The following is a 26,880-nucleotide window of genomic DNA, read 5'->3' as shown; positions in this document are numbered from 1 at the left end:
AAATATTATTCTGTAAATTAAATAAATTCAGCAGATCTATGATCTAGTAATCAAGTAATCCATTCACCAACATATTTAAACATACATTCACAAACACATTGACACACATTGACACACTGAAATATAGCATTAAGATTGAAGAGTTTCATTCTAGTTCTACAGTCTGTGTAAATTAATATTTGTTCCACTGTATACTTGAAGTATGTCAACATGAAATAGCACACATACAGAATTACGTATATGTACCCTGTAGTCTGTATATACAGTTATTCGTGTTTGACCGCAATATTAGTCACAAAAGAGGTAAGCGTGTTCCGGCCTGCATGTCTTAAAAAAAATGTACTATTATTCATTATGTATAAGCTACACATCATTAATCCTGTGTTTTATGCGATCTAATAAAGACAGTCATAACAGTTTGTTTCCTCCATGCACACGGTCCATTTACAAGCCATGTATTCCTTGTGGTTTAAAATGTTGTCCTTAATAATTCCTTTGTTTTAAAGTGCAGTTCTGCTCCCGGTGAGAAGTGTTCTTTGTCCCTCTTTGTTTCCGAGTCACATCGGTTTCCATTTGTCAGTCTGCCAGGTGCCGTTGGCCTTATTGAGAGAGGGGTCGCTTTCCTGCTTCAACAGGTCCGCCTTCATGGCCTGTTCAATGGCATTTGCCAGGATAGGCTTCTCTTCTGCTTCCGCCTCCCTGTGGTAGAAGTAGTTGAAGTTGGAGACGATGACGGGCACGGGCAGGGCGATGGTGAGCACGCCTGCGATGGCGCACAGTGTGCCCACCATCTTGCCCCCCACGGTGGTGGGGACCATGTCACCGTAGCCCACGGTGGTCATCGTGACCACGGCCCACCAGAAGCCGTCGGGGATGCTGACGAACTGTGTGGTGGGCTCGTCCACCTCTGCGAAGTAGATCGCGCTGGAGAAGAGGATGACACCGATGAAGAGGAAGAAGATGAGCAGGCCCAGCTCACGCATGCTGGCCTTGAGAGTCTGTCCCAGGATCTGGAGACCCTTGGAGTGGCGCGAGAGCTTGAAGATGCGGAACACGCGCACCAGGCGGATGATGCGCAGGATGGCCAGAGACATGTTCTGGCTGGAGTTCTCCTCCGGCGTCGACACCAGCTCCGTAATCACCGTCACAAAGTAAGGGATTATGGACACGATGTCGATAATGTTCATGAGGTTGTGGAAGAAATCCTTCTTGCTGGGACAGCAGCAGAAACGCACCATGAGCTCAAAGAAAAACCACACGATGCAGGCGGTCTCCAGGATGAAGAAGGGGTCTGTGAAGGGCGTGGGCTTGCGGCTGCGTGGCGAACCGTAAGACTGGTTGAAAGACTGCATTGCGGTGGGGGTGGGAATGATGGGTTCCGACTCCTCCCGGAACTCCGGCAGCGTCTCCATGCAGAAGATGATGATGGAGATCACAATGACAAACACGGAAACCAGGGCGACGCATCGCGCTGCGTTGGAGCTCTCCGGATACTCGAACAGCAGCCAGAACTGCTTATAGATCTCGTTCGTGGGCAGAGGAATGTCGACTTCTTTGATGAAGCCCTCGTCCTCCCTGAACTCGGCCATGGCCTCGGCCCCCAGCTCGTAGAACACGATTTCGTCGGAAAACACGTCCAGCGGAACGTTAGCCGGACGTCTGATCTTGCCTCCCGACTGGTAGTAATACAAGATCCCGTCGAAGCTGGGTCGGTTCCGATCGAAGAAATACTCATTCCTCATTCCGTCAAAGAAGACCGATCTCTTCCTCGGGTCACCCAGGAGTGTCTCGGGAAACAGCTCCAACGTTTTGAGCTGCGTCTCAAAGCGCAGACCGGCAATGTTTATGATGACTTTTTGATCGCCCTCATCCAACCCCCGTTTATCCACAAACAGGTCCTCGCAACATTCCTTAGCCAGTCGGTTGAAGATCGCCTCGCTCTCCTTGGTGCCCTCGCTGCTCAGCAGCAACTTCCAATTGGTGATTATACTCTCGCAGCTATTTCGCCCCCGTCTGCAAGGGCCGAGGGACGGAGCCGGTATCACAGGGACCTGGGGCGGCACGCCCAGCGTTTGTAGTGTGTGCGAAGGCGACACCGACTCCCACATGCAGGAGGGCACGGGGGAATTGGGGGGGAATGTGTGGGTGACCGGAGGGACTTGGAGGTGGTTGTTGTTGCTGTGCTCCAGCGGTATATCCAGAGTGAAAGCAGTGGTCTCGTCGGCGTAGTTGTCCACCTCGTCCTCCTTGCTGCTGTCCACCTCGTCCAGGGACTCAAAGTCGACGAGGGCCACCTCCATGGCTGTGGTCAGCTCAGCCAGAGCTAGGCCCCCTGGCCCTCGGCTAAGACGCCCACAAACACGCAGACGCACGGATGGGGGAGGGAATCTATGGCTGGGTATGCGGGGTTTAGTGGAACCAGCCTTCGGGCAGGACTCAGCGGGACAAAACCACAGCCCCACTCTTCACACCCTCCTGTTGTCCTCCAGCACCTGTAAAAAGAGAGAGAGAGAGAGAGAGAGAAAGAAAGAGAGGGGGGGTTAGCCTGAGTGTTTCTGTCCATTGCTAAGGAATAACATTGTGCACTGCTAATTGTCATCAGGTGACAAGAAAATTACATCAGAGTTCTAATGTCTTGTAATCATGACTCCTTGTTTATACCTGTCTCTTTGGAAACCAACAGTGAGTGGGAGACAGGTGAGAGCGGGAGGGGTATATAAAGAAGACAGAGAAGACATGGGGAGGGGAGAGCATGCAGGAGATCTGCACCAATATGCCCCCATTTAAATCCTAATCTTATTTTTTGAGGCCTGTGTGGAGCTTCAATAGTGGTTATTGTAGGTTTCTCAGCACAATGTAAAATACTCACTCACTGCCAGGTTTATTTAACCAAAAAAGCCCTCAATGCCAGAATTTGACCTTGACCTTTGAACCTTTTAAGTAAAAGTCCAGTATTGAAAATGAAGGAAAGAATACATGTCAGATTCACTAGGTTAGCATCCTGCCCAATTGTTCTCAAGCTTTTGTTACTTGGGCTTGTTTCTTTTCTTGAGCACAATGTAAAATGTAATCTAGATAGTAATCTTAGACAGATGCTATAGGTTCCCTGTTTACTCGACATCCTATACTTCGTTTACCACGTTTTTTTTTAGCCCACGATTTTGTAACCCATTTTTCATCCAGTTGCCTAAGCTGTAATCCTGGGTGCTACTCTCCCTCTCCCAACCTGGGAGAGCCCCGAACTGAGCTCATGCTTCCTTCAATACATGAGGACTGAGTGAGAAGGTCACTTCTTATCACCTGACAAGGAGGAGTTTCCCCAGTAGGACGTAGCCCATGGAAGGAACACGTTATTCCAACCAGTTCCTTTCCCCTCAGGTGCCCTGGTTGACCAGGAGGAGGCAGGATTACTGCATGTTTTTTTTTAGAAAGAAACTGCATGCTTTTTTTTTTTTTGACAGAAACTCCTTACCATGCATGTTTGAGTCGCTCTGATTAATAGCGTCTGCTAAATGCCTCATTATCACGGTATATGGGCTGTATATGCACAATTACACAATTTTAATTTAAACTGGTTTTGAAGCACAATAAACATACAATCATGAGTGTTGTATACGCACACACACACACACACACACACACACACACACACACACACACACACACACACACACACACACACACACACACAGAGACTTGCGCACGCCGATGGAAACAGAAACAGAAGTGCACACACTCTATTATTCTATTGACCCCGATACTGGGCTGTGTAGGTGTAGGTTGGTGCAGGGTAACTGGGGCTGTGCATATATTAGTGCATAATTAACTGGCTGTGCAGCTACGGCGAAGAGAGGGCCTGTCGTCTAGATGCATGTCTCAGCGGCAGGCCGCTCCATCTCGCCCACTTGATTTTCTTAGTTTGTCTCTGACAGCGAGGTCATTGATATGGCCAAGTGCTGCCCATCTTATTGTATGTTGTCTGTGTGTGTGTGTCTGTGTGTGTGCACGCAAGCGCGTGCATGTGTGTGTGTGTTTGCGTGAATTGTTTGCACATTCTTTGGTAGTCACATCGAATAGTACCGTAACCCAACAGAAACCTGATCTGAGGTTTCTGTGTTAGTGTAGATGGCGGGTTTGTGGTATGTAGGCTATTTGTGTGTGTGTGTGTGTGTGTGTGTGTGTGTGTGTGTGTGTGTGTGTGTGTGTGTGTGTGTGTGTGTGTGTGCGCGCGCCACAGTGTAAGTGTGCACGTGTGTTTGTGTGTGTGTCTATGTGTGCGAACATGTGGTATGTATATTTGTGCATGTGTGCGGGTGGGCTGACTCCTGCAGATGTTTAATTAAAGACTCCAGGCGGTGATGAGTCACTGTGCCAAGAGCAATGCTAATGAGATAGAGAGACAGACAGACAGACAGACAGACAGACAGACAGACAGAGAGGGGTGTGTGTGTGTGTGTGTGTGTGTGTGTGTGTGTGTGTGTGTGTGTGTGTGTGTGTGTGTGTGTGTGTGTGTGTGTGTGTGTGTGTGTGTGTGTGTGTGTGTGTTACAGTGTAGTCTAGTTCAGATTTCCCCAAATCTTAACCCTGAAGGCAAATCGTGTTAATTTGTGGCATACATGGTTTAAGGCTATTTAAGGGACATTTCACTTTGCTTCGGGTAATTGTAAAGTCTATTGAGCAGTTCTTAAGTTGTTTGATTCAATATTTAGATATTAATTGTATCCGACACTCCTCCTTCCTATCATCATTTTCATATTTCCAATGAAGTTGGTCTCCAGAACCAAGGACAGGTGTTTTCAATTAATCTAACATGGTTAAGTTTACAATGGGTTTGTACAGGACAGGGGTGTGTCTGATAAAATTAACATCAAATGTATAAATACTGAATCAACATCTTAAAAAGAAAAAGTAGACATTTTAAGTAGACCTTGAAATGACCCAAACATGTTTAATAGTGAAATTCCCAGCTAAAAAATGCCTGCAAATGACAATTGACAATTTAATTTGATTTAAATAGCCTATCTGCAAGCAATTAACGCATCACATCACGATGCATTTTGAGCTTGTATTGTAGATCTACTATTTTCATGATTTCTTGTACATTTTTTATGATGCAATTCTTTTGTTATGATGCGACACTATGTGCAGTACTTTGAATAAGCACATTTTCTGAAATTCGAGTCAAGTCACTACAGCCTCAGATTTACATTATGACGACCAAGGCTTTTACAGTGCATCCATCCCATGAAACACAGCCAGCGTGTGGGTTCAGTATGATTTCAAAGTGGGCTAAATCTACAACGTAACTACGTTTTCAGATAATTGTAGTGGAGTAAAAGTATAATATTTACCTCTGAGATGTATTGGAGTAGTAAAAGTACTGACAATTGAAATACTCAAGTATTTTTTTTTTAAATTGTACTTAACTACAGTATTTTAATTTACATGTACATAGTACATACCGTAGTTGCTTTACGTACCTCTTCCCAACAATGTTCATGGCACCTGCCCTTTACATTTTTAGCCCTAAGCAGGGCAGGAATTTCAGGAGGACACAAAGGCCATGGCCGTCGTTACCTCTCAGTTTGTCCCTCAAAAGAATGGCATCCCCTGAGGCCACAGTGGCCTTAATGCCCCAGCTGACTGTACCACTTTCTCCTCTCTCTTTCTTGTCAATACAGTAGACACCAGTGTAACTTTCTTGTCATGTAGACGCCAGTGTCTCTTTCTTGTCATCGTAGACACCAGTGTCTCCTTCTTGTCATGTCAGACATGTCTACATGTCTACATTCTATATTCTTAACTCCCCTGAGTCCCCATCTTTAAACAAATCAAGTGACTTTGATTGGTGCTGGGGCTGGGCATGGATCAGATTATAAATACCACTGTGTATTTCATTTCACAGCAGATAGTCTACAGTCTACATATTACATATTACATTTAAAATTAATTATTTCAATGGACTAAAATCTTGATTTATTTAATGTCCTTATCCTGTCCTGGCATATGGCTTTTGTGCCCACAAAAAATGGACAACACCAAAGGCCAAGTGCGTGGCCTTGCCGCTAAAATGACAAACTTCCAGGCCTGCCTGTAAGACCTAAGGGCATAAGGGTCTATTTGAGTACATTCTGACACCCTCAGGGTCAAATGATCACAGAGGATTTAACCGTGGAGACAGGAAGGCTGTGAATCACATGGGTGGAGGAGGAGGATGGGGAAAATAAGAGCATGTCAGTTTGATCAGTGGGTGGATGAAGACAGGCTGACATGAAGAGCACACTGTCTTTTTCACTTGCAGTGAAAGGTTTCATGACACCAAAGCGTATCATGTTTGTTTATTTACACTGACTGGTTTATTTCGTACTTAAATTGTATTTTTATTCAAATATCTTGGGGTTGGTTGAGGTGAACAACATGTTTATCGTGTGTTGTGCTCTGAGGAACGAGTTGCTGCAACTCAAGGGGCTTATCCTCTAGTGAAATTTCAAAATAAAAACTAAAAAAATAATTAACATTAATTAAAAAAAGAAAAGAATCTGGCCTCAATTACAATGTCCAAGAAATTGGATGAAATGAGAGGATTAACAAATCTATTAGACAAATGTTAACATGTTTGACAGTTTGACATTCAAAGTATGCATGGTAAATGACTGGGCCTCCACTGCCTGCGAGGCTAGTTCTAAAGTGTTTCGATTAACCCTGGCTATATCAGGCTCTGACATCATGCTATGATGTCACTGTGATGTCAGGGGAACCATTCTTAACAGAATGGGTTTGCCACTTTGACATCACGCTCTGGCTTCACTGTGATGTCACACTAACAGAATCCCTTTTATGCCCATATATGGAGTAAACTCCATTGCATGATGGTGTCCCACAGTGAATAACAGATCTACAAGCACAACCAATGCATCTATGACGTGGTGTGAGCTTGTGGATCGGCTGCCCGCTGCTATTTTAGTACGATAAATAAAGTATTATTCAGACTGACCAAATGCTTCTGAGAGAGAGTCCCAACACTCCCATAGACCTCCATTGTGAACAAAGAAAATGTATTAAATAACCTCATTAATATCTTTTTATTTTTTTGTATTATTATTGTTTAGGTGTGCTCAGAGATGACAACAATAAGAATGTGGAACGGAAGTAATAACCCTTCCATGAGGAAAACAATAGTCCCAAACTGTACTATCTGTACTATAGGTCTATATAGTATCAGTACTATATCAATATCAGTCCCATATGGTCTAGCGCAGGCTTCCCCAATAGGCGGCCTGCGGGCCAGGGGGCTACTGTCTGGCCCCCACCAACCCCAGTAATAATGGTGGTATAAGAGCAGCAACAACACTAGTATATCGTCGTTGTCGGGTGGAAACCTCGTATCTCCAAATTTGTATGTTCTTTTGCAAAGTAAAGCCCTGCTTCATCATACATGGCCGTCGCACAAAAGTAGTGAAAACAGCAGATCTACAAGCAGACAACGCAGCGAGGCGTTGTGTGCTGTTTTCACTAGTTTTCACTAGTTTAAATCATTTTTAAAATGATAAATGCGAAACAAACGGTTGTGGACATACAAGATTTTCACCCGACAACGACGATATCTGAACTGTCGCTGGAGTAGCGGGAACACCACTGTCGCCCCCTGCAATGTTGTGGCTCTCGGCTTGGTACCCTAGACATAATTTCGGCCATGGGGAAAACTAATTGGGGAACCCTGGTCTAGCGGTTAGGATTCCTGTTTTTCACCCAGGCCCGGGTTCGACTTCCGGTATGGGAACTACATTTACCAAGGACCTCCAACGTAAACAAGACCGTAAAGGACTTATTTGGGGTGTTCCTTTTAGGCAGGGTGTTTAACTGTACTTGTACTGTTACTGCACTACATTTATTTTGTATTGACTATATTTGTACTGTTCTTCATTTTTGTCTAATAAAATATTCAATCAATCAATCAATACTGTACAGCAGTTGATCTCAACATGTGGGGTCCCCAGATGACAGTGAAAGTGACAATCTTTAAAACCTTTGTAATACATAAAAAGGATCTACAGTAAGACCATTACTGCATCATAAGTGATCATCAAACTATACTATAAATACTGGTCAAACATTTGCCAAATTGTCAAATAATATAAGAAAGAGGTAAAGAATTGCCGATCTCGTAGCCGAGTTTGTAGATTTTTGTCCACAATGTTTATCTGTGGAACAGAGTCAAACTAAATTGATAGTAATGCCACAACTCCGGTTCAAATATGATTATTTTGGGGGTCGCGGCCTGAACAGGTTGAGAGCCACTGCTGTACTGTTCCAAACATTGAATCCTCTTAGTCTTAATGGGTGTTGATGATATTGAAGCACTGAGATCAAAGAGTGCCATAACTCTCTCTCTCTCATCAGGCCTGATCCGGACCATAAACCCTAAAGCCATAAAGCTAATTGAGCTAAACGACATACAAAGAACCTTGATGATCTGGTCCCTGCCACCCTAAAAGGAATCAATAACGTTAATCTTTAACATGCCAGATTAAACTAACTCCAGTGGTGTAAATTGACTAAGTCAATTTACTCAAGTACTGTACTTGTTGAATAAAACTTTGTTTTTTTACTTTACTGGAGTATTTCCAATTTTAAGTACTTTTACTTCTACTGCACTACATTTCAGAGGCGAATATTGTACTTTTTACTCCACTACAATTATTGTAATTAAAATAGCCGATCTGGGGACAACCAAGGCATGGATGTGTTTATAATGACAACTAGTAACGCACTCATGGCGGAAAAACACTTTTGGACTCCACTCTATGCTATGAGGGCTGCTGGGTTCTACTGGGAAAACTGGACAACAGGGGCATTTCTGCCTAATAGACCTCATGCACAGTTGTCCTTTAAGTAGGAAAAGTTAGTACTTTTCACACCACTGTGTGTGATATCCACATAATTATATGGGCATATAGCACGCACATATTGCACACATACTGCTCGCACATGGTTTAGATATGGACATGTTTTTGTAATCCAAGTATTACGGTATTTTTGCAATAACCTCATGAATCCCTTGCCTAATACAACAGTCTTCTTTTCAAAGACATTTGGTCTAGTGAAAGACAATGCTGTAGATAACAAACATAAAATCACACACACATCACGCACACACGCTTCCATACGTACATGCTCGCATGCACACGTGCACACCATCTCCTCGCTATCTACAATTCTTTATTGCGACCGTAGGTCACTGACACTGTGGTTCTATGTGTTTGTCGCTCTGACATCATGCACTGATGTCACTGATCATTCTGTTAAGAGTGGTTACCACTCTTAACAGAATGGGTTTGCTGCTCTACTGATGTCACTGATCATTCTGTTAAGAGTGGTTACCACTCTTAACAGAATGGGTTTGCTGCTCTGACATCACGCTCTGGCTTCACTGTGATGTCACACTAACAGAATCCCTTTTATGCCCAATTGCCCATATATGGAGTTCCCTGATGTCATCAATATTAAGCCCATATCTAACAGGACTTCATATGGGAATGCCCATAAATGGAGGCCACATCGGCCACATACCACACTAACAGAATCCATATATGGCTAAGACAGATGGCCAAGACAGCCCATATCTGTGTGGCTGGTTCTACAGACAGGGATCTCCATATGGGCATAAAAGGGTATGATGTCAGATGTCATAGACGTCATAGGACTTTCACATTACGAATAACTGAGTAAGCATGTTTGGGCTCTCACAGCATATCTCCATATACAATACATGGATCTCCATATATGGGTACCAGGGGTCTCCATATGGGTAACTGGTCCGATATACATCACTGGCCAGATGGCCAAGAATTGGCGTGACCGGTCGCATGTTGCCCTGAGGCGTCTTACTACTAGTTTTATATTATAATGCCCGTCTATAATTACACGCCCAAAACCCCAAGGTTCATGTGGTTAAATGACCACTAGAAGATTTTAAGTGCACCAGAATGGTGACAAACAACCAGACATCCTTCATGATGAGAGTACGAAGCCGTGCACGCGATGTGCTCCTGGATCAATACCAAGAAATTAGCGTAGCCACTGACAATATATCAATATGGGATCAATAGTTCATTTTGCACAATGCAGCAGAATGAGCTAATATTTTGAAAGTGTTATAGGGTTATGGCTCCAGTTACTAACACTTTGCCTATTCTAGGGTATGTGTGTGTATGTTCATGTGTGTGCAGCTTCAAGAACCACTTAAACCCCATAGGGTTGAGTCCCTCAGGGCTCTATACTAGTGTATTTTCTGTTTCCTGTTATTGTGTAGTACGGATGCTGGGGTCAGACAGCGGTTAATATTAATAATCAAAGGACTCAGTATAGTAACATCAGGTTTCATGACTCATGCACAAGAACATAGTAAAAGATATGGTCAGGTTGTGCTATGAGAGAGAGAGAGAGAGAGAGAGAGAGAGATGGGCACGTGTGCACACACACACACACACACACACACACACACACACACACACACACACACACACACACACACACACACACACACACACACACACACACACACACACACACACACACACACTGTACTTGCTGTATCTACAAGCTCATGTGTTCGTTGTGCGACACCAGTGTATAACTTCCAATACCAGTTCTGGAAAAAGTACTCACATATTTTTCTTAAGTAAAAGTATCAAAACTGCAATGCAGAAATACAGGAATACTGTGTTACCAGTATAAGTCCAGAGTTAAAAATGTACTCGAGTAAACGTGCAAAAGTATTGATATCAAAATGTACTTGCTCATTATGCAGAATGTCCCATTTCAAGCTTTCAAATCAAATCAAAATCTTTTGAAAATAGCGACTCTACAAGCTCACAATGCGTCGCATCGCAACGCATTGTGAGTTTGTAGATCGGCTATTTTCATATAGATATATGGCTGAAGTGTTTTGTAATAATAATCAAAATCTACAAAGTAACTAGTAACTAAAGTGTTCCAAAAAATATATATAGTTGATTAAAAGTACAGTATTTGGATCTGAGATGTAGTTTAGTAGAAGTAAAAGTATTGGAAATGTTAAATACTCAAGTACAAATGGCTCAAATTTGTACTTAAGTACATCACTTAAGTAAATGTACTTAGTTACTTTACACCACTAGCCCAATACCACCCCTAAACCTAACTTCTAAATGCCTAATCCTAACCCTAAACCAAAACCTAAACGTTTCCTATAATCGTATATGATCCAAACTCCCCAAATCTTTTTCAAAGCATAAAACAACCCTTTCCCTTAATTGTTCAGGAAAATGGTCCACACACAAATGTCACACATTTTCTCAAATTCAACCATACGTCTGGGGACATTGTGGCCTCCTTCACAACAATAGAAACACACACACACACACACACACACACACACACACACACACACACACACACACACACACACACACACACACACACACACACACACACACACACACACGCGCGCAGGCGTGCCACGCCCAGTCACAACACCAGCTTTACTGTACCTTCTGTATAGTGGGAGCCATACACACCATGAGAGAACAGGAGTTTCTGCGTCTGGAGGAACCATGAATGAAACCAAGCGTCTCCCAGTCGCTGCAGCGCGTCCTCCTCCTGCCACCTCCTGCCACCTCCTCATCTGGGATCAGAATGGCTAATCTATCACAGACTACACTGGGTAACCCAATCTACACAGAAACCAGAGCTGTGGCAAAGGCCATGTGAACACGCATGCACACGCACACGCATGCACACTCGCATGGCTCGCACTCACCCAGTGGTGGAAAAAGTACTCCATTTTTTACTTAAAGGGGAGAACCACCCATTTTCAACATTGAACTATGACATTAAGAAAAAGGTCCTAGTTCAATGCTGAAAACGGGTGGTAAGTAAAGGTATCAATACTGCAATGTAGAAACAGAAACACTCTGTTACAAGCAAAAGTCCGGTAATCAAAATTGACTTGAGTAAAGGTACTAAAGTATTGGCATCAAAATGTACAGTGCCAAAAGTATAAGTACTCATTATGCAGAACGTCCTGTTTCACAAGTTATCATGTCTAAAATGTAGCCTGTAAACATCTTTTGAAAATAGCTGATCTATAAGCTCGGAATGTGTTGCATGAAAATACTGAAGTAAAAAGCCTTTAAAATTGTACTTAAGTACAGTACTTGAGTAAATGTACTTAGTTACTTTCCACCATTGCACTAATCGACTGCACGCACGCACGCAGACACACAGTACCTTGAGAAAATAGATACTGTGTGTGCACATTAAAAAAAATGTTTTACACACAGCTGTCACTGTTTGTTTTGTGCGCGTTTGTAGGCCAAACACGGACAAACACAAACTTCTCTATTATTGTCTCCATATACTTCAAGCTTTCACATTGTTTTTTGTTCATAAATAAATGCCCTATACCACTTTATACTCCATCATATGACAGTGTTGTGCGAAAGTAGCACAACATTTTTTTATAAATAGGGGATGCCCCAGGTTTAAAATTGTTAAGTCTGTCTGTCTGGGCATTATAATTAAGTAACCAATGAAAACTATTAACAAGAGTGTGCTACTAAATGATAATTACATTATATCTTTTGGAACACCGACATAAGCAGGCAATTTTTTCCCCATTTCCTGAAAAGTAACGTAAGTTTTGTACACACCGTGTATTATACAGGGTTTCTGGGCCAACCGCTACGTGTGTGTCCGCGGCACGTTCCAACGATAGGCCATCTCTCAGTGATCTGATAGTTTACGGTGTGCTTAAGGCCTCTCAGAACGGATCGGTGAGCTTTACATCCTTAGATTTCTCCACGCTTGACTCATTTACCACACACACACACATACACACACAGGCCGGCCTGGCCCGGCCCCCCTCTCCATATCTGCCTCTGCCGCAGTATCTCTAAATATTAATGCAACAACTCTGTAAAAGAGTCGGACACAAAAGGTGACAGACAGAGAATGATGGGAGAGACATTCTACGCCATTCTGCCTTTCATTGTTCAAGACGTCCGTCAACGTGGGTCATCAACGATGCTGCCTGATCTCTATCTTAAACTTTCTCAACTGTAAGCTTCACCCTAAACTGTACTAAACTGTTGTGCACCTTCACGCCTGCATTATTCATGACCGTGAGCCCTCTGTCTGAACTTTCAAAACAGCACTACGTCCACGCCTCTCACCATCATAACATTGTCACACAAATAATTGCGATAAATGGATTTCTTGAACTTATTTTTTGGGGCATTAAACATCGGAACATATACATCTTTTAGGCTTTGTAAATAAGGGCAGATATGACAAAAGAAATATACAAAATTGGCCATATGCTTAATAATTTGCAATCCAGCACTTTTTTTCAATTTTTTTATTTTTTATATCTTGCCCTAAATGACCAAGGAGCGCCAACTTTGAAATTACGATGGACATATGACAATTCTGTTCATTAAATATTGCTGATGAATGAAAACCATTCCCAAGATTATGCGGAATAATTGATATCAGCTCATATAACTGCGATCAGGTGATAATGCAGTTATTGAGGCAGGCTTAACTTCCATCTCTCGCCCACATCACTGTAAAATATCTTGTGAAGCCAAAACGTTGCACTATGATCATTTCTGAGGGGCCCAGGTGTGAGTGGCTTACGCTACCTCTTGGCAACCATAAAGGTCACATGATTAAAACTCTGTTGTCACCTTCCCTGAAGTGCACGCCATGACATTTCAGACACGCGCGCGCTTGCCCTATCTCCCTGTCCTCACACTGTAAAAACAGCAAAGCGTCGCAGGCATTTCAGGGTCATTTTGGTGACAGGTCCACTAATCTAGTAATGCCTGTTTCCACTGTGGAGGCTAAAGCCTGGTTCATATACTTTGTTGTGCGACGGTGTCACATGCGTTTAGAAATAGCTGATCTCTAAGCTCACAACCCATAGCAGATGTGACGCATTGTGAGAATATAGATCGGTTGTTTTCGCCTGAGTTAAGCTGGGGACACTGATGGTCTTCTTAACACCGTTCAATCCAAATCTATTGCTGGCTAAATGGTCTGGATGCTTCAGCAGGGACACAGTTCTCTCACACGTCCGTAAATTGTTGGAGCGACGGGAAGCTATTTTATGAGGTGATGGTGATTACTTTTATGACCTGTCGCCCTCTCAGAAGTGGTGGGAAAAGTGCTCAAATGTGTTACTTTTACAGCAATGTAGAAATACTATAAACAAGTACAATAAAAGTCTGGAATAAAAATTTTACTTGAGTAAGAATACAAAAAAAAAGGTCTAAATGTACAGAATGTCCCCATTTCAAAGTTCAAAATGTATAAAAAAATCTTTGGAAAACAGCCGATCTACAAGTTCACAAAGTGAGCTTGTAGATCTGCTATTTTATTTTTCCTTTCTTTTTTCTTTATCCCACGATTTTTGTAACACATTTGACATTTTTCACCCATGTGCCAATTGCCTAAGCTGTAATCCTGGGCTCCCTCTGCCAACCTGGGGAGAGCCCCGAACTGAGCTCATGCTTCCTTTAGTACATGAGGAGTGAGCACGCCACTTCTTATCACCTGGTGGGGCGGCATAGCTCAGGGGTAGAGAAACCGTTATTAGAGCACGAAGGGTTCCCGAAGGGTTCCCAGTTCGAATCCGGGCTCCCCCTGAGTTAATGTCGAAGGGTCCTTGGGCAAGACTCTGAACCCCACATTGCTCCCGGTGAGCTGGTTGGTGCCTTGCATGGTTTCCTCCGCCACCGGTGTATGAATGTGTGTGTGAATGGGTGAATGTAATGCACAATCTCTGTAAAGCGCTTTGGATAAAAGCGCTATATAAATGCACCATTTACCATTTACTGACGGGGGAGCTTCCCCGGTTGGATGTAGCGGGTGGAAGGAAACACGTTATTCCAACCAGTTCCATTCCTCTCCATCAGGCACCCCGGCTGGCCAGGGGGAGGCATAATAGAGACCAGGATTACTGCATTTTCTTTAGGGTACCTACCCTAGGAGACATGGGGAGAACATGCAAACTCCACACAGAAAGGCCTTTCGCCAAAGGCACCTAGGGTGTGAGCGTTGATGGTGCGGAGAAGAGAACAGGACCTTCAAGCTGTGACGTGACAGCACCACCTTTCCCCCTTGATCTGCTATTTTCAAATGTCTGAAATATATACAGGGCTGAAGTGGTTAGTGAGTTTTGTAATAATAATACAAATCTACAAAGTAACTAAGTTTTCATATAATTGTAGATTAGTAAAGGTACAATATTTGCCTCTGAAGTAAAAGTACTAAAAACTGAAAAAACTCCAGTGTAGTAAAAATGTCTCAAAACTGTACTTAAGTACAGTACAATATACTTGGGTAAATGTACTTAGTTACTTTACACCACTGCCTCTCAAGAGTGTAAAGGAGGCCATGCACATGCATGCTCGGGGATGGAGATTAAAAAGGCACTGGCTGTCTTTTTCACATTAATGAATCTATTTAAAAAAATCTATTATTTGGTTTACACAATTTCCAGATATTCATTATCAGCAACGCATATTCTTATGTGTCAACTTGTAAACAGAACCAACGTGTACACAGTAGCCATGTTTATGATCATCGTCCAACATAATCTACATATTTCCATTTTGTTTAATCTGAAACATTATACTACTGGGAAATTAAATGCAAGCCGGCTTTTAATGGGGGCCATGCAGAGAGCTCCGATTATAGACGTGGTTACTGGTTACTAAACACATTAGGCAGACTGAATTACCACAGAGCGGCAGCCAAGCGGTCATTCAGTCAATAAGCCTCTAAACTCAAATGGAAACGGAAACATTGAATGAAAAGGGAAAGAGATTAATGCAAACAAAGGATTTAATTATTTTTCAAATGATAAGGGAAACACTAATGTAGGCCAGCTTAGTAACGATTCTACCGATGAATAGGGTATTTTTATATTGTAGTTTTTTTATTCTATAATTATTTTGTGTGTTAAAAAAATCAAATAGTTATTTTATAATCTGCTAAAACGATTAGGCTGATTGACACACACTAGTTATATATTTATACTTTTCACAAAAATAGCACAACTATTAGATTAATTTACCAAAGTCCCCCACCCCCTCCGCCCTCAAAAAAATTAAAGAATCTAAATCAAAATTATAAGCTGAATGTCATCATATAATAATTTGGACGGCAGCGTGCAACAGTTGCGTTGAAGTGTGAATGAGATGTTGGTGACAATCTGCCCTCCAGTCATGGCATCAGGACAGCTGGAGCACAGAGGTGTTATATGTGTGCATGGGGCCTCATCCGGCCCTCCTGCACCACCACTATTTCTGACACACTATTAATACACAGGGGGATCACAACAACAGGAGACACCTTTTTTTTCTGTTGGTCACCTTTGATTAAAAAAAAAAAAAAAAACGCTCAACGTGCGCGCGTCAAAACATTCACACACTCGCCATTCTCGGCATTCTGCACCACCCACCACTGTTAAACCTTGCATCTCTATAATTTACCCACCCGTAAATGAATGCCCTAGTTCAGGGGTCTTCAACTAGGGGGTCCCCAGAGTTACTACAGGGGGTCCTCCAAATCTTTGAGTGATAGAAACTTTTTTCTCATTTTTTTTCCATATTCTGATAACTTTAGCCAAAAATAGCAGATCTACAAGCTCACAACGCCTCGCAGCGCTTGTAGTTCGGCTATTTTCGGCAAAGAGCTTTGGTGTAGAGGGGGAAAAGTGCAGACTAAGTACAGAGTGAAAGATCAAGTTTATTAAGTATTGACGGTTCAAGTGTTTGAATATTTTAAAACACAAATTGAGATGAATCCAAAATACACTGATGATTGTGCTGTCAAACAATGAAACTATATGGAAGTGTGTCTGTGGGTTTTATAAATATTGAACCCATGAAAAATATCAACAAGAGCTTGTGACTAAAATAGGCTAATAATAGGCCAATAACTATGTATATTAGATCCATTAGTTATTTATTTATTTTTTATTTACCTGAAACGTAACAGTTTTGGATCTGTCGAAGGTTTCCACCCGACAGCGACAGAATCATAATACTAGGTAGCCTACAATCTGTGCTGGAAGGAAAAAACACATGCTGGGTAAAATGGACATGGCTGATCTGAAATATGGTATTTCATGCTTTATCATGTTAAGCTACATTTCAGTATGCTAACATGAGTACAAACATGAACAGATGTTCAGAAGCATCCATTCCTGCTCTGGCCGGCCAGCTATAAGACCCTGACCTGTACGTGTGTCCGTAAATACCTCCTAATCTCCTCCAACATACTGCTAAATAATGCCATAAGCCCTCCGAACGTTTTGTAACTATCGACACCTTTGACTCCCGCTTTGATGATTGTATTCTTATAGATGGTGCACTGTGTACCCTAACTGCTCTCTGTCAGGGGTCAAGTTCCGGTAGTGGACTCATAATGTGCCATAGAGTGGTGATTTGGTATTTTCTTTTCTGGGCGGACGCCGGACGGTCATGTATTGAGGCCACGTGCACGCGCGCCTCTAAAGGCTATTTAGAAAGAACGGATGTCAGCAGATCTAATAGTGGAATTTGCATTATTACTATTATTTTCTAGTTTAATTTAATTCAATTAGAAAATACAGCACTGCAAAGAATCTCAAACAGTAGCCTACATACCACAGTAATGGAGCCATGTATGAGGACGCACACACATGTACATGCAGTCACCGCTGGAAACCTACAGTAGGTGTTAAAGTATCCATATGAATAGGGGATTTGGGCTGGTGAATCTATGGGGGATGCGCTGCACACCACTCACTGGTAAACCTTGTAAACTTGTTATGCATATAGCCATTTGATTAGATAGGCTATATATGGCACGTCGTCACTCGAATCTATGGGGACGCGTTCACACATGCAAGCAGTGTTCCGTGCTGTTCCTGCGTGTGCATGTGGGAAAAATATTGGCCGGACGCCGTGGTGGTACATCCAGCCTCCAAAGCACTACTGGTGCCATAGTGTCGTAGTAAATCAGCGTCACATATTCGAAGTACTCCCGGAGACTTGACATTCAGTAATTCAGAAAATCGAATATTTCCCAATGACGAGGCCAAATCTTTGCAAGGACACATTTGTTTGCTCACTCTGGAGTAAAACATCATATTGATGTTACCTTGAAATCAACCCATATCTCTGTTTACTAAAAGTTAATAAAGTGTCAACAAGTAAAAAAAAACATTGACTTAGCCTTGGGAAATGGCTGACATTTCCCATGGTAAACAACAATCTTTGAAATGGAAAGATAGCTGATCATATTAGGTCCAGGAGAATGTGTTGATCTTACAGACGCCTCTCTGCAGCAACAACAACAACAAGATACCAAATCACGTCAACGATCCATCCTTGGAATATTGACCCTTGGTCAATTTCAAATGACGAATGTCCAGATACCAACGTGCCCAAGATGACATCCTCCTGCCTTGTTCTCTACCAACCTATGAGCTGGCTCCACGACTGTCATCAACCGCATGTCATTATAAAAACCCTGTCAATTGTACTATTTGTCAGAGACAGACTTGGAGAAACATTTCTGAACTGTGTTGCCTCGTCTGCTTCTCTCTAATACAGCAAATCTACAAAATATATTTTTGGGCATTCTCTTGTCTTATTTCTTTGTGAATTATTCTGTTTCATGGGAATACGATTTGAGACTTTAAATGGATATTTTATCTGTTTATAATTAAATATATCCAACAGTTTGATGAGATGGGTTAATGCAGGGTAGCCTAGTAAACCTGAGGAGCTTGCATTCGAATGAAGGCAAGAGGAGGAGTCTGGTTTACGAGACTAAATGCAGGGGACATGTTTCACTTGAGAGCAAATTATATACAGTATAAAAAATAAAACAAAAACAATGCCATATTGTTCATTATCCTCATCCTATAGTACTGTATACCAGTAAGACTCCCTAATCGGGAGATAAGCGACCGTTGGTCGCTTATCTCCACAATCTGTCGGTAGATAATGCCGGTCTTATATAAGGGTCATTTGTGTACGGTGTGATGTCATACTGATGTCAGCAGTGTGATGTCATACTGATGTCAGCAGCTATGTCTCTATATATGGAGTTATATGTTGTTCGTGTCCAAATATGGGGCTTGTGATGTCAGACTTAGTGAGATTCGTCGGTTATCTCCATATATGGAGGGATGTGTTGGTTATCTCCATATCTGGAGATTCAACCTTCAACGTGTAACTATGGCTACCTAACGACTAGCCACATGACGTGAAGGTGAGTGAGGGTCTTTGTAACAGCCACCCCCAGATTTCCCGTGGAAATCTGTACAATATCGAGAAGGCCCGAACGGAAACTCTTAGTCAACTGGCCACCCCATCAAAGAGTAAAGGGACATCAAGGCCTCTCTCTTGTCAATGGGCTGGTGTCGGCCACCCCGTACGGGTTCTAGTCTGAGGTGATAGCCTGCCACCCCGTTAGTAGGCAGGGGTCCCGACAAGCCAAGGGGTCGCGATTGCACCAGCTTCCTCCTGCCGCGAAGGGTGCCAGCATGACTCACACCATCCTTCCTAGACGATTTTGACATCTTGTTACTAATCTGTCGGTAGATAATGCCGGTCTTATATAAGGGTCATTTGTGTACGGTGTGATGTCATACTGATGTCAGCTGTGTGATGTCATACTGATGCGGAGATATGAGCAGGGCAAAGGTGTGACGTGTGACCGACCGACGGACGGACGGCCGCTGGAGGTTTTGATACTAAACTGCGACCTGACGGTCGCAATTAACATACATTATTTGTCAAAGCATTTACACATGCAGCACACACGCACGCACGCACGCACGCACGCACGCACCTACACACACACAGATATTTATTGACTTAAGCTGTTATTTATTGACATTACATCTCAGCCTTTAGCACCGTAGCCTATATAGTCCCCACCAGGCTGGCAAGCCAAAGGGGCTGACCTGGGATTGAACCCTGTGGTGTGTGTGTGTGTGTGTGTGTCCTGGGTGCGCTTGGTCGCGGACTACTTGTCTGCCAGACCCCAGGTGGTCAGGGGGGGCAGCCAGTCACACCTCTACCATCCTCGTCCTAAATACAGGAGCCCCCCAGGGTTGCTTATTATTGACTCATCTGCTGTACTCCTTGTACTGTATATACACGATGACAGTGTGCCCGAGAATAGCTAGCTCAAACACCGTTATACTTCTGCTGATGACCTGCCATGGTGTTGCCAAAAAACGTCCTTCTCTTGAACGCCGGAAAGACCAAGGAGATGATTATAGGATTCCGCACACAAAGGCAGAGATCTTACACAGTCCTCTTGATCAGTGCCACCAGCCGAAAAGGTGGACAGTTTCATATTCCTTGCGGTGTACATCACCCAAAGACATGACTTCTTGGAGAATGCACACACAGAGGACAAAAAGACAGATAATGCCAGTGCCAGACTGTGCCACTGCCACCTCATGCAGGCAGCTTAGGAAATTCAAGGTCTCAAAGAGAAGGTGCTGAAAGCCTCCTGCTTTGTAGCCCCATATAGAACCTCACCCGTCGCTGCATACTGTTGTGCTCCGAGATGAGGTCCTATAAAGTTATCCCTGGGCTGGCCCGGAACACTTCCACGTCGAGTTGGAAAACACTTTTCTCTAAATTGTATCCAAAAAGTAAAGGTAGTTCCACGCTCCCAGACTATGGCTTCCTATCCCAGGGTACATAAAACATGAACCAGGGCATGAAACAACCGCTTAAATCGTTCTGCAAGACCTCGGATCGGATCTGCAAGTCCTGTGGTTTGCGGAGCACAGGGAGCTCCCTCCCGTCTCTGCAGGACAGGACACATACTGTACAGCAGGTGCTTGCACAGGGCAAAAAGGATTATGAAGGACCAACAACAATCCCTAACGACAGACTGTTTTGACAATACGGAATGGCAAGCGTCTGAGGTCAGAGGTGTAATTTCAGAAAGAAATAGGGGGTGGGCAAAAATAGGTTAGCACTTAGGCCCCATTTCTAAAACAGCAAAAATAGTGGATCTTCAGGCTCTCAACATGTCGCTTCGGTATTTGTTTGGGGGGCGAAAAGAGAACATTTTGCCTATAATGACATTCCCAAAATAGAGACACATTGAAAGTGGTTAATACAAGTAATGGTTTATACAATGCGATGAAATCAGGTTAATCTGCAAAAACAATTCAGAGTTATGGACAACATGCATAAAATAAGTTAATTTAAGGTTATGTGAATACGATGGGGTGGAAATTGCCATATCCCCTGATGCCCCAAATGACACCCTGTCTGAGGTGTCTCAAATCCCGGGGCTCAAGGCTCGGGAAGAGATTTTTCCTGACAGAACAAACTGCATTCAATCATTCTGTACATACATAGCCCTACTTTTTTACTCACACTACGCTGTGCATGTAATCCAGGTAAAAACATCCCCAAATTCGGTACATTTCCCATTATTGCGAAAAGTATAAAATAGGGCTTAATGTGTTGTAACAATAATCTGAATCTACAAAGTAACTTGTAACAAATGTTTTTATGTAATTGTAGTGGAGTAAAAGTTTGCCCCTGAGATGTACTGGAGCAGTACTATAGAACATTCATTTACATACCGGTACTCAAAATTGTACTTGAGTGCATTACATGAGTAAATGTACTTGTTTCCTATCCACCACTGTAACCATGAATAGGGACAGTTAGGACATGTTGAAGGGGTGCAGCCAGCACCATGGTGCAGGTGTTTTTGGATGGGACCTCTGACACTATTAAGCAGATTAATGCGGGGCAGCTCAGCACCATAAGACCAGGGATCACTTCCATCTGATCAACACAAATGCTTGTGAGCTGACACACACACACCCACGCGCACACACACAGAGCAGGGGTGTCACACCAAATTCTGGGCCCTGGGCACAAGGATTCACTGCGTTATTTTGTGCTTGCCTTTAACTACTGAAAAATGTGACATACAAGCTCACAGCGCGGCACTGCGAGCTTGTAGATCTGCTATTTTAAAAAGATCTTGAAAGTTTGAAGGTTTTTTTGAAAATCCTATCTTTCTATGTCAGTGATGCTCAAACTTTTTCATGTGAAGGACCCCCAAAATGATATGTATTTGGCCACAGACCCCCAAAAATAGCAGATCTACAAGCTCGCAGCACGGGCTTGTATATCTTCTATTTTTCAATAGCTAAAGTATAAAATAATTCCAGGCCCCTCCACCTTGGGCCCTAGTAACTCAGTCGCACTTTTCCCCCCCTTGTGATGCCCCTGACACAGAGACACGGACAGATGCAGACAGTGTAAATACGCGCACTCCATACCACATGCTGCAAGCTTGCAAACACTCACGCACAGAGGTCAATTAAGAACTATTTTCTGCAGCACTTGAAAGACTTTGAAAACGTCCAAGGTGAAATACTGTACTACATAGGATGCTACTGTAAATGGAAACATGCACGCGCGTATACACACCAGGACAGGACACTGTGACCTCAGCCAATACCTTATACTGTATATACACTATGACACATACGCTCTGAAATTACACAGATCTACAGTGGCTTAGCTCAGTATATCTTCCTTGCATCTGAAAGCGATGGCTCTATTTTAGATCTATTTTAAGCCCATTAATGAGAGCGGCAGTTGGCAGCGGTTGTGAGGGCTGTATTACCAAATAGAAACATGCAAATCGTCTTTTGTAAGTGATTTAAAAGCTCTGGGGAGGGGGACGGGTCACGGGAATGTCAGTAACACCACATCAACACTGCATGTGTGCTTGATAATTAATTATAAATGCTAAACTGTAATAGCCGATCGTGTCTGTGAGCGTGCGAGCGTGTGTCACAGATAGATGCATATTGCTTTATTGAAAGCTTTCATCTTTTGTGTATTCAACGTACAGTATGTGCAATTGTGTTTCCATTAGCTAATAACTTCAAATCCCCATATCATCAGGCACAAGAGCCATATTGGAAAGACATTCTAACACAGTTTAGTGTAGCACTACTAGCACAGGTTCTCAAACATTTTTAATGTCAAGGAACCTGTAATTTTGAAAATGAGGCTTCTTTGATGGAGATCAAGGGGTTTCTATGGAGGATATTCACTTCACGTGCACGCCAACGTGCATAGTAAACAAACTACGGACATTAGCGATCACCACTGGACAGCCAAGACGTACTATACAGTAAGTCAAAACAAGTTTACTGTATTTTCAGTGAGTTTGACGAGCTGACATGTCAACGACATCATGCAGTTAACCCTTTCAATGATGAGCTGACATGTCAACGGCAGTAAGAGTGTTTGCAATGACCTGTATCTGTAACTTAGACTGCTGTGCTCTCTTTGGTGCATGTACTTCCCCTGCAGGATCAATAAAGGTATTCATCTATAAAGGTATCTAGGCTACTCAACATCATACGCTGTTGGTGTTGACTGGAATGTCTGCAGGCAGTCAGAGCAGCCTCTGTGTAGAACAGCTGGGACCAAAATCCTCCCCTGGCCCTCAAACAAGACAAACACAAGAACCCCCATCCCCCCTTATAATGAGCTAGGAGAATCAATTTAATCAAGAACTTTCCATTGTTCTTAATGGCTGTACAATTGATTTAGAAATAAGGGATAATTAGTGCACAAATGTGACCAAGTGGACTCTTATGGGCCCATTTCACCGGCCTCGCATGGCCAGACTGTGCTCATCCACCCCCTCTGTTGGCAGTGTGAATGAGTATGAGCAACGCCAGGCTACCATTTCACTGCACTTGTACTCTCACAGAGTTAAATTAACAATGAGGATTTATTGTGTAGTGAGTACTGTCAGAGAAAAAACACTCACCACACACACACGCGCGTGCACGCACGGGTCACACGCACGCACCCGCACAAACACACACACGCGCGCGCGCACACACACACACACACACACACACACACGCGCACGCACACGCACACGCACACACACACAGCTAGGCGTTGGTGTCCGCAATACTTGAAATGCACAAGAGGATTCCCTTTCCATTCATCAATTTGATCCTTCAATCCAATCCATTCATAATGGGATTATACGGAACACCCATGCATGAGCATGAATGCATGCACGGGGAGATCAACTGTAATCACATCATAGGTTGTCAGACAACCAGACATGTAAGCCAGTCAAATTGACCGTCAGACAAAAAAAACGTAATATATGGGCACTTGAAATCCATGTACTATGTAAATAGCACGCATATATGCAAACATATGATACTCCAAACACCAACTTACTATTTTGTGTTATTACATTACTGTACATGTGTATGGCACAGAACTATCGCTGCTGCCAGTGAGGTGGTACCGGACATAGTCGAGGACTTCAAATTAACTTTTGTGTTTGGACTATGGTACCATGACAGAACAGGATCTGAAGGTCCAGTGACCGGCAGTAACCGTAAAATAAGCCAAACCTTTTCCAAATAGAATATGCCAATATGGGCCCAAAGGGATCACTTTTCGAACGTGTTTAATGTCAAGGCACTACTACGTATATGGGCCCAAAGGGACCACTTTCTTCAACTTCTATAGAGACATTTGAACGGGGACAAACAACAGACATCACACTCATACTACCTCAACCACACACTGCCTGCATAAACACTGATTCACGCCTTCACCACACCCATACTTGACTAGGCCTACTGCAGTAGACTCATCTACAGATCCACCAACAAAGTCCTTAATAAACTACAGTATGTACAATACTCTGCCCCCCTCCTCACCCAAACGGCTGAAACTATCAATTATGTTATTTGAGATAATTCTATCAATTACTTTTTCAATTAATCGAATAATGAAGAAGCGTGCTTTTATATCGTTTTTAATATCAACAAATCGATTAACCACTTACTCATTCTTTTTTACTTGGTCACATTGCGATGCGTAGAATGGCTATTTTTGTGTTTCACATTGCGATGCGTAGAATGGCTATTTTTGTGTTACTTTTTGGGGAAACGTTTCCGTTTTTGCTAATGATATATCCAAAATAGTGCTTGTTTATTAATCAATTAATTTATAAAATTATCGATTATTTCTTCAATTAAATCGATTAGTGGGATTAACTGTTGCACCCCTACTCACCGGTACCTGATACCACATCACACCAGTCCTCCATCATGAGCCATGACCTCCACTGGCTCCCAGTCAAAAACACGATACATTTTGACATACTCCTCACCACCTTCAAGGCCCTCAACAACCTAACTCCCTTCCTCCCTACCTCTCCTCCACCAACCTCACCCCCTCCCGCTCCCTCCCTCAGGTCTGGTGACTCCAACAAACTCCATGGTTTGTCCCCAGGACAGAGCACTGAACCTGGGGTGACAGCTGGCAGTGGCTGGCTCCTCTCAATGGAACTCACTCCCAACCCACAACACATCAGGCTCCTCCTCCCTCTCTTCTTTTGATACTGCCCTCACACAACCCACCTCCCCAGAATTGCCTTCTCCACATGATCTAATCATTCAATTTTTAAACAGTTTTTGTTGTTTTGTTTTCGGTCCTTATTTTGAGAACAACGAGTAGCATTTTAAAAAACACTATAAATCTGATGTATTATCATCCTTATTATTAATAATCACACACACGCAGGCAAACACACATGTTTGCATTACTATACTTGGGAACACCAGTAAGACTCCCTAATCGGGAGATAAGCGACCGTCAGGTCACAGCGTGATTTTAGGGCAAAATGTGTGGGAGCAGTGTCCAAAAAATGTGTTTGAAAAAATATATGGGACAGATCCATGTTGATGACATGAGTGTAGACATACTGTGTACCGATTTGCGTAATTTTAGGGCAAAATCTGTAGGGGCAGTGTCCAAAAATGTGTTTGAAAAAGTCGGCCTGATGGTGGCGCTATATGGGACAGATCAATATTGATGGCATGAGTGTAGACATACTGTGTACCGATTTGCGTGATTTTAGGGCAAAATCTGTAGGAGCAGTGTCCAAAAATGTGTTTGAAAAAATGGGCCTGATGGTGGCGCTATATGGGACAGATCCATGTTGATGACATGAGTGTAGACATACTGTGTACCGATTTGCGTGATTTTAGGGCAAAATCTGTAGGAGCAGTGTCCAAAAATGTGTTTGAAAAAATGGGCCTGATGGTGGCGCTATATGGGACAGATCCATGTTGATGACATGAGTGTAGACATACTGTGTACCGATTTGCGTGATTTTAGGGCAAAATCTGTAGGAGCAGTGTCCAAAAATATGTTTGAAAAAATGGGCCTGATGGTGGCGCTATATGGGACAGATTAATGTTGACGGCTCTCTTGGCGCCACCGAGGCGGGTGCGTGGGTACCGGCCCCGGCTGTCCCGGTCGCTCCTAGCCCGAGTTACGGCATTTTATGTGCGCTGCAGTGGCGGGGGTCCTCCACTAGGGGTGCGACCACTTTTGCATCCATTCTGGAGCACCAGGAGTCGGTGGTCCCTAGGAATTCCCTGTGAACAGCCCCGTTGGGGTGGTCATTGGTCATTTTAGCACTTTTTGGCGGCGGCGACAGGGGGTCCCTGGGGGTCCTTGGAGCTCCGGGGGTCCCGGGAGGGGTGGAGGTTGTGGATTGGCAGGCAAGGAGTGTGTGTGCAAAGTTTGGCATGGATTGGGGCAACGGTGGCGGAGATATGAGTTGGGGAAAAGTGTGACGTGACGGGCAGACTGACAGACGGACAGACTGACAGACAGCCTGTCGAGGTTTTGGTAGTAACTGCGACCTGACGGTCGCAATCAACATTTTGGAATATGAAATACGTAAAAACATATATTTTCGACCTTAAGCCAAAAA

The 26,880-nt window shown here is 43.3% G+C and overlaps 1 protein-coding gene across 1 annotated transcript; it reads right to left on the bottom strand.

Moving 5' to 3' along the window:
• Positions 1–557: 557 nt before the first annotated feature.
• kcna10a (potassium voltage-gated channel, shaker-related subfamily, member 10a) lies at positions 558–2,300 on the bottom strand (the record flags this gene model as incomplete). Its single annotated transcript, XM_080732620.1, has 1 exon — positions 558–2,300. The coding sequence occupies one exon, from the start codon at positions 2,298–2,300 to the stop codon at positions 558–560; it is 1,743 nt and encodes a 580-aa protein (XP_080588746.1).
• Between the last annotated feature and the right edge of the window lie 24,580 nt (positions 2,301–26,880).

Source organism: Nannobrachium achirus (genome assembly GCF_963921795.1).
Source record: "Nannobrachium achirus genome assembly, chromosome: 9".
Classification (NCBI taxonomy): domain Eukaryota; kingdom Metazoa; phylum Chordata; class Actinopteri; order Myctophiformes; family Myctophidae; genus Nannobrachium; species Nannobrachium achirus.
Note: the sequence above shows the minus strand (reverse complement) of the source record. Positions and strands in the feature narration are given on the sequence as shown.